The sequence below is a fragment of the Aedes albopictus genome, chromosome 2 (genome assembly GCF_035046485.1).
Source record: "Aedes albopictus strain Foshan chromosome 2, AalbF5, whole genome shotgun sequence".
NCBI lineage: Eukaryota > Metazoa > Arthropoda > Insecta > Diptera > Culicidae > Aedes > Aedes albopictus.
The window spans coordinates 434,530,469-434,539,687 of NC_085137.1; the positions used below are offsets into that span (position 1 = coordinate 434,530,469).

General features: G+C 42.0%; 1 protein-coding gene across 6 annotated transcripts in view; it reads left to right on the forward strand.

Moving 5' to 3' along the window:
* The first annotated feature begins 350 nt into the window (after positions 1–350).
* LOC115254554 (tyrosine-protein kinase Src42A) overlaps positions 351–9,219 on the forward strand; it is a 487,102-nt gene continuing 478,233 nt past the window's right edge. Inside the window, exons 1-2 of one of the 6 annotated variants that reach the window (XM_062853654.1) lie at positions 351–772; positions 7,041–7,953. In XM_062853654.1, coding sequence (XP_062709638.1) covers positions 7,666–7,953 — 288 coding nt within the window. In that variant the 5' untranslated portion in view covers positions 351–772; positions 7,041–7,665. Of the gene's footprint in view, positions 773–6,743; positions 6,878–7,040; positions 7,954–9,219 lie in introns of those variants that run through there. The other 5 variants (XM_062853653.1, XM_062853656.1, XM_062853655.1 and 2 more) reach the window with 5 other exon arrangements.

Sequence of the window (9,219 nt, forward strand, 5' to 3'; positions counted from 1 at the left end):
TTTTTAAACTTATTCCCTGGGTTAAAATATTTTTCAGTGTACCGACTGTGTGCGATTGCGTGAAAAGATCTAAAATTTGGGTAGTTTTGGTATAGTTTCCGTGAAGGACTTATGAGTAAAATTTACTCATAAGTCCTTCACGGAAACTATACCAAGCATTTAATGCTTGCTTGAGTAATTTCGTTTTCCGTGTTCAAGTTGACATTTTCGTCTCTCTGCGAGGCTCCTTAATTTTTATGGACGATCAGTGTGTGCGTGAGATCCGCGTTCTCTCTCTCCGCACCCTCCGCACGGAACGCGGACGGACGATGTTTGTGTGTGGTGGAGGGCTTTCGATTCACCATCCATCTAGCGCAACCGAGCCACAGTCCTCCACAAAACCAAATTCGAGTAGCAGCAACTAGAGAGCTGGTCGTCGGGGTCGTCGTCGTCGTCCGATATTTTCCTTCTTTTGGACCATTTTGGTGGCTGAATATCTTCGCGGAGAATCGTTCAATGTCCCCCGTACGGGAACGCGCGATCGTTTTGTTTGGTTTCTGTTCGTCGTTTCCGGAAGCGGGACGATAATGTGTTTGGAAGACTGGTAAAAGCGTAAAACTCTAGTGTGGATTCCCTCTTTCGGTACTGCCCTATGTGACTGGCAGCAGGAGTCGCGATCGCAAAGAAAACTTGCCCTCTTCTGAAGTGGCGAGGGTGGTGCGTGTTTGGTGGGACAATAAAGAAACTAACAACACCCACCAGAGGCCTTGCAAGGTGGAAGACAGTGTTTCGGGTGGGTATTTGGAAAGTTCTGCTGAAGATTGTGGAAAATTGCGGAAACAATAGGATTGTTTTGTGAATTTGCGAAACATGGAAATCGAATTGAGTGTTGTGACAAGTGAAAAATTGGATGATATTTTCATGTACGAAAGTTGCCCAGAGCGCTGTTTTCTGGTGGTGCTTGTGAGCGAGTGAGCCAATCAACGATGTGAGGTGGTGGTGTTGTGGTTGGTCCAGTGCTGCTAGTTTTATCAAAGAGTGTTTGAATGGTTTATAATGTATTAGAAAACTTTATATTTTATTTATTATTTTGTATTTTATCTAATTATTTTTCTTCTTGGCGTAACGTCCCCACCGGGTCAAAATTTTCTTCTCAGCATTGTTCTATGAACACTTCCTAAGTAATATTAACATAAGTATGCTTCCTTGACTTCTTATCAAGTGTATACTAGCAGGTTATTGTATGACTGTAGATTTATGTTGTCATATTGAACAGTGGACAACACATCAAGCAATTATATTAGGCGTCATGAATCATAGGGCACTGCACTGTTTTGATCTTGTATGGGATTTTGACGTTTCTTGGCCTTGTTGTTTACAAAATTTCTGTAAGAGTGAAAAAGAAGGAGAGAATTTCATGCAGTGCCCTATAGTCACTCGTGTCGTCGTTCCTCGTGCAGCAATGTCAAAGTGCATAGGGTTCATTCAAATATTACGTAACGCAGAATTTGGCAATCCTAGACCCCCTCCCTCCCCCACGTAACAAATTTTGTATGGAAAATTTTGAAACTTTGTATAAAGCGTAACACGGAGTCAGACCCCCTCCATCCCCCCTTAGCGTTACGTAATATTTGAACGAACCCATAGCAGTAGTGCATTCTAGCAGGTTATCATATTTACTTAAAGAAATACTTTAACAGCTATTAACTGAGAACTGCAAATGGTGATAAACCTACTTTCTCAAATTCAATCAGACAAGAGGTCTTGGATCTAACACTGTGCAATGCTGCAATCTTTGACAAGATCACAAACTGGCACGTGTCAGATGAGATTTCTTTATCTGATCATAAACACATAATCTTCAATTGGACTGGTGGAGATTATTCTAGAACCGCATTCAGAAATCCCAGGAAGACAAACTGGGATCAATATGTAGAATTGTTGAATACGCATTCATTCAACCCAAAAGTTAGAATCATTTTTTCAAAGGGTAAATGAAAGTATCATCAATTTCTTTAACAGCAGTTGTCCCACCATACAATCGTCTTCTACTAGAGACGTGCCATGGTCGAGCTTTAAACTGGATCGACTTAGAAAATTGTCTCGTAAAATGTTCAATAGAGCGGAACAAACGGGAGATTGGACCCAGTACAGGAAAACCCTGACTGAATAAAACAATGAAATTAGAAAATCTTGGGTGCTGACATATGAAAACATAAACAGCGTTCCTATAGTTGCAAGACTACAGAAAACGCTTGCAAAAGATCATGCAAATGAGTTGCGAAATCTGAAGCGTGACGATCGAGCTTGGAATGATGGAAACCCATTTTCCAGGTTCGGTTCTAAGTGTGAATTCCAATGATACTACATATTATATCTGTGGAAGGTGAAGGATCTCCTAGTATAAACTCAATATAAACTCTACGGAGTCAAATAGTACAGTGAACACCGCCTCAGATTAAAAAAAACCTTCACGAAGGCCAGAGTGGAAAATGCCATTAGATCTTTTCAGCCTTTTAAATCTGCAGGAGTTGATGGAATATTTCCAGCACTGATTCAAAATGGAGAAGCGGTGTTGGTTCCATCACTAATTGAGATGTGTTTAAGGCTAGATTGAGATTGAATTACGTCCCATCAACATGGAGACTTGTTAAAAGTTATCTTTAAACCAAAAAAGGGGAAGCGAGATAAGACGCATCCGAAAGCATATAGGCCTATTAGACTTTTTTGTTTCTATTAACTTTACTTCCCTTTCGAAGGAAGAATTCACATTTTTGTGAGTGCGATAGAAAAAAAAAGAAATAGCTCTATGCGCCTTTTTAGACATAGAAGGAGCATTTAATAATGCCTCCAATACATCTATCAAGCGTGCCATGGAGAATGAAAATTTCGACCAATGTATCATACATTGAATTTATACTGTGCTTGCAAAAAGAGAAATCACCTCTGAGCTGGGAAGTACTTCTATAAAAGTAAGGGCAACGAAGGGTTACCCTCAAGGACCAGTCCTCTCACTACTAATGTGGTCCTTAGTTGTAGACGATCTTCTAAGAAGCTTGACGGAAAGAGGTTTCGAAGTTGTGGGCTTTGCAGACGATATAAGAGTGAGAGGAAAGTATGACGAACCTGTTTCGAAAAGAACGCATAGAGCCCTAAACTATACACATTCATGGTGTACAGGCCCGGATTAAGGATTGTGGGGGCCCGGGGCCCGAGCGGATGTGGAGGCCCCTCGGAGAGATGACCAAAACTGTTTTTCCTTATTTTCGAACAGTAGGGTCTGGGACCATTTGGGCAGGAGCACCTATTTTGGGCACTTGCTGCTATAACTCAGTCAATTTCAAATCGATTGACTTGAATTTTTGCACATGTCTAGATACTGTGTGTATCTGATTGTGCCTCAAAAATCAAGTCAATCGGTTCAAAATGGACTGAGTTATAGCAGCAAGTGCCCAAAATAGGTGCTCCTGCCCAAATGGTCCCAGACCCTACTTGAGCAATATGAAAAATAAAGCTAATGCTAGCAACCAAAAAAGATTCTTGTGGGGGCCCCTAAAATGTGGGAGCCCGGGGCCCGGCCCCCCCCTTAGATCCGGCCCTGATGGTGTATGAGGGAGGGCCTTAGCATCAACCCGTCCAAAGTCGTAATTGTCATTTTCACTAGGAGAAGGAAAATCAACCTAAAAAGCTTTTCGGCGTGGAGGGATACAAATTCATCCTAGTGATCGCGTCAAATACTTAGGTTTGATTCTGGATGCCAAACTGAACTGGAATGCTCAAATTGAGTCCGTGATCGGTAAGGCAACAAGTGCGTTCTGGTTATGCTCCAAAACTATTGGTAAGAAGTGGGGCTTGAAACCAAAAATGATAATGTGGATTTATACTTCCATAAACCGCCCAAAAGTGACGTATGCTTCATTTGTCTGGTGGTCAAAAACAAAAGAGGCGATCACGCAATCAAAGCTTGCGAAAATTCAACGTCTTGCGTCCAGGAGCGATGCGCAGCACTCCATCAAAAGCTTTAGATGCGATTCTCAATCATCTGCTACCTTTGCACGAGGACGTGCAATCAGAAGCAGAAAAAGAATTGCGGAGACTTGAACGAATTGAAAAGTTTATGTCAGGTGATCTTGTAGGCCACCTGAGCATTTCACAATATGTTCTTCCAAAATAGGCCAGTAATGAAAATGATTAAATACTGGATAAAGCCTGTGGAGAACCATTATGTTCCCTACAAGTTGCACGAAACAACTCGCGCAGATTGGGAAGTCGGAGGTCCCACTTTTCGTCAAGGATCAATCAAATTCTATACAGATGGCTCAAAAGCAGATGGAATACAAATTTCAGTGGCGATAGGACACTATTCTACGGTGTTTCAAGCAGAGATTCTTGCAATCTTGAAATGCGCAAATATCTGCTTTGAAAGAAAATAAGTTACACCGGGGCAAGTTGAAACGAGTGGGGAAAGATGAAACACGAAGTTTTGAAATAGATTTCAATACAATTTGGAAGTTTTTCTTTCGCCAAAAGATTGTTTGAACCAAAAACTATGTGTTATGGCATTCAAGCTGTTTACCATCATTGGATAACATCATGTTAACCTGCTGTTTCATCTTGTCCCACCCGTTTCAACTTGCCCCGGTGTACCTTACGGGGCAAAATACAAATATTTGTATTTTCTCAGATAGCCAAGCTGCACTAAAAGCATTGTGCGCTTAAAAATGCACTTCGAAGCTGGTCTGGGAATGCATTCTTTCATTGCGCATGTTGTGCAAAGGGAACTCAGTAAACTTATACTGGGTTCCAGGTCACTGTGGCATTGAAGGGAATGAAATGGCAGACGAGTTTGCTAAAAGTGGTTCCAATTTACAGTTTACTGGCCCAGAACCATTCTGTGGTATATCAAACTGTATAATAAAAATGGGCCTGAAATGCTGGACTAATATTCAATATTCAATTGGGTGGATGTCAAAAATTGCAATCAGTCAAAACAATTTATAAAACCAAAAAGATCTTGGAGCTTATCAAGAGAGCTCTAAGGACACGCACTGGCCTAGTTACTGGACAATGCCCGAGCAGGTATCACTTGAAAAATATTGGCCAGATTCAGAGTGATATCAGTCGTTTCTGTAATACTCAACGTGAAACCTCTGAACACCTGCTTTGCAGTTGTGTTGCTTAATACACGCGTAAACTTACTTACTTACCGATCAGGTTAAGGCCGGGTGGCCTTTGCTGTATATAGTAGCCGTCTCCATTCATCCTTATGACGATTTTCGCGGTGTAGACGATGGTTGGTTCTCTCAGCAGCTGATGTAGTTCCTAATTCATTCGCCTTCTCTAAGTCCCGTCTTCCATCTGCCCTCCGCCGTAGATGGTACGCAACACCTTCCGTTCGAAAACTCCATGGGCGCGTTGGTCCTCTGCACGTAGGGTCCATGTTTCGTGCCCATAGAGAACGACCGGTCTAATCAGCGTTTTGTAGGTAGTTAACTTCGTGCTTCGGCGAACTTTATTCGATCGTAGAGTTCTGCGGAGTCCAAAGTAAGCACGATTTCCTGCAACAATGCGCCTCTGAATTTCTCTGCTGGTGTTGTTGTCGGCGGTCACCAGTGAGCTCAAGTATACGAATTCTTCAACCGCCTTGATTTCATCACCGTTGATATAAATTCGGGGTGGCGGGCGTCTGGTCCGTTGTAGCGCGTTCACCCATAAATCCAGCCTGATATTGCCCCACGAACTCTCTTGCAATCGGTGATAGACGGCTGCATAAAATTTGAGGGAGTACCTTGTAGGCAGCGCTCAGTAGTGTGATCGCGCGATAGTTCACGCTTTCCAACTTGTCGTCCTTTTTGTAGATGGGACACACGATACCTTCCATCCACTCCTTCGGTAATACTTCCTCCTCCCAAATCTTGGTAATAACCCAGTGTAGTTCTCTCACCAGTGCTTCTATATTGTATTGTATTCTGTATTGTAGAAGCTCGCTTGGTAGTTGATCTGCTCCAGCGGCTTTGTTGTTTTTCAACTGGCCAACCTCCTCCTCAATCTCTTGGAGGTCTGTCCTGTGCACATACTCCTAGATCTGTTACCACGCTACCTTGATGACAGATACTGCGCCTTAAAAAGATAAGAGCGGAAAGCAGCGACTGTGATATTAGATTTAAGTGATTTTTTCCTCCAACTATCCCAACAACCTTTTATCATTGTCTGTGCTTTTATGCTATTTCAAAGGTTTTTTTTTTCTCCTTTATCTTTAAATTAACTAGATGAACTTGATCTTTACTTCGTATAGACTGCATTACTAGAATTATATAGCTGTTGAATTGTAAGTCATATCTCAGCTTATGAAAATAATTTGTACACTAAATAGAGTTAATGTTGAATAAATAAAATTAAATAAAAATCAAAAATGAGTTGATTATGATTAAAATGCAAAAGTAGTGTGATTGAGATTGATGATAATGGATTAATGGATTTTGAAAAAATCGTATTAATCATGATTAAAATTAAAGTTAATATACCATTAATCAACAACTACTTGAAGGTCAGTTTCTCACACCACGCTGCTGGTTCATCTAAACTGGCAACATTATCTCTCTGCTGTTTTCATGCCCCTGTTGTTGTGTTGTGTGCGTGGTGGAATCCCCGTTTGCTAAAGTAGTGCTGGTAGCTAGCTGGTAGGGACGAGCACAGCACAGTCAGCCACCCAAAACCAACATTGGCCGTCCGTCCGTCGTCGATGAGCACCAGCTCGCTCGCTCCAAACAGAACCACCGAGATTCGTACGTACCTACCGTACCACACAGTACCAATTTTATCGGCCGAGGAAGATGATGGATGTGTGCCTGCTCCGAGACCGTCGTCGTGGTGGAATGCTCTTTGTGGTGGAATAATGGTGCAATAATATTGTTTCCGTGATTTTTTTTTCCTTTCGTCTAGTGTTTTGACTCGGGTTGTGGTATATTGTGTGAAAGTTTTTCGAAGTTGGAATCGTGGCTCCGTAAAACAGGGGATACTAGGTTGTGCCGATGTTATATGAAATTTTTTCTCTTGTCCAGCAGCAGCAGTAACCTTTGGAATCGCCTTCATCATCGCTGAGGATTAAAGTGTTTTGGTTCCTGAGGTAGTGCAAAGCATAGGAAGAATACCAGAAGTCAGTGTTTACTTTGATGGCATCGCCCGGATAGAATCCGCAGTACATACCAGTTCAGTGAGTGTTGTCTCTAGAAAGTTTCTACATCAAAGAGCCATTTGTGTGTTGTTGGATATCGCAAGCCGACCGCGAAGAGAAATATAGCCCAGAAGTGTGTCCCAGAAAAAGAGAATCATAAATCTACTTTGAACGTGTGATTCGGGCCGCTGGTTGTCGTGTCTGTCCAGCCAGGGAAGAGGCACCCAAAGTTGTTATATGTTGGGAAAGCGGAGAAGAACAAGTGAATTCCAGCCGCCCGCAGAGCCGAAGAAGCATTAAAAATTCTGTGTGCGTGCTAGTCCACCCCTATACCCATATTACCTTGCGGAAGAGAAGAAAAAAAATAAGCTGAAAGTGTGTTGGAAGAAGCTCTAGAAGAGGGAACGAAAAGCATCTCGTAACAAAAGTGTAGTTAGTTGATTAGCACAAGGCAAGGTAAGAGTTGTGAGTGAATCAAAGGAAGAAACAGAAAAAAAACACGGCAACCCACAATGGGCAACTGTTTCAGCAGTAGTGCCAAAACCGATCCCAAGGATCACCACCAGATCGGGGCCGGGCCGGGTGGCATCGACAGCGATCCGGTCATGCCGAACAATCAGGTGGCCACTCCGCCCCAGGAGCAGGCCATCCGGCAGCCGATGCCGGCCATTCCCGACCCGGGCAGCGATTCCATTTCGGCGGCCAAGATTTTCGTGGCACTGTACGACTACGACGCCCGCACCGATGAGGATTTGAGTTTCCGCAAGGGAGAACATCTGGAGATTCTGAATGATACGCAGGTGAGTGGGATTGTTCCTATAGGTGGGATTCATAGGGCAAATGTTGCTACTGGTGGTGTATTAATGTCGAGTTTCTGATAAAAATCATACGAAAAATCCCAAAGGGAAAATTACAGTAGAATATTCAAACATATGATCAAAAATGGGCGGCATTGATTATCCTAGATATTTTGATATATACTAGTAAACTCTTCAGACACTCTTCCAGGGTTTAAAAATTTCTCCATAGAGTTCTTTAAGCATTAGCATGGAAATCTATATAGAATTCGTTCCAAAATTCTTTTGAAGATTTCATTTGTTTAATCTATATTAACGAGATTTTTAGCCCGGGGAAAACCCGTAATTCTATAAAGGATCCTTCCTTGAATTCTTTCAAGATTCCTCTTATCCTTTTTGGATTTCCCCCGCTAGTCCGGAACATTCATTTACATTTTTAGTAGAGTTTGTTCCGAGATTTTTCGCGAAATCCTCTCTGGATTTATTTTTGGTGAAAAAATCCCGGAGCTTTTGTTTTCTTCATTTCATCAGGAGTTTTTCCTCATGCCATTCAGTGCATTTTTGCGATTTGCTTTCAGAATTCCTTCCGAGATTTTTCGGTGTTCTTTCGGGGATTTCTAAGAGTGTTCTTTCCACGATTACTGCAGTAGTTTTTTCACGGAGTCTCTGGAGTACCTCCCGGGTTTTCTTTCACAGGTTTTCCTTGTATACTTGCAAAGTTATTCGTTGGATAATTTCCGAAAATCCTTTCAAAATTGTGCAGTCTTTTCAAGAATTTCACTTATTGGTTTACACTTTAAAATGGTCATGCTGAATACTCGTGCGCTTACCGCATCAGCTATATGACTCATCATCTCTGGAGGTCTCCAAAAAAAAAATCGTGGGAAAAATCCTTGCAAGAACTTCTGGAGCTAGTATTAGAAAAATCTTGGAAAGCACACTCAGAATACCGGGACAGTTACCGGTACAGATTGGGGGAATAATCCTAGGAGTAATCTCAAAAAATACTAAGGAAAATCGCTGTAAGAAACACTTTGCTTTTTGAAAAAATCTCTGAGAGAAATCGCGAGAAGAGCTCCATGATAAATATCAGAAACAGCTCCTGCAGAAATTCCCGAAGAATCTCCAGAAGGAACCCCGGAAAAATCTGAATATTCTAAAATACCTCCCAGGAGAAATATGAGGTTAAACTTCAGAAGAAATCCCGCGAAAACCTTAAGAAAATAACCCGGGAGAAACTTTAGAAGAAAGTTCCAAAAAGTTCCTTGC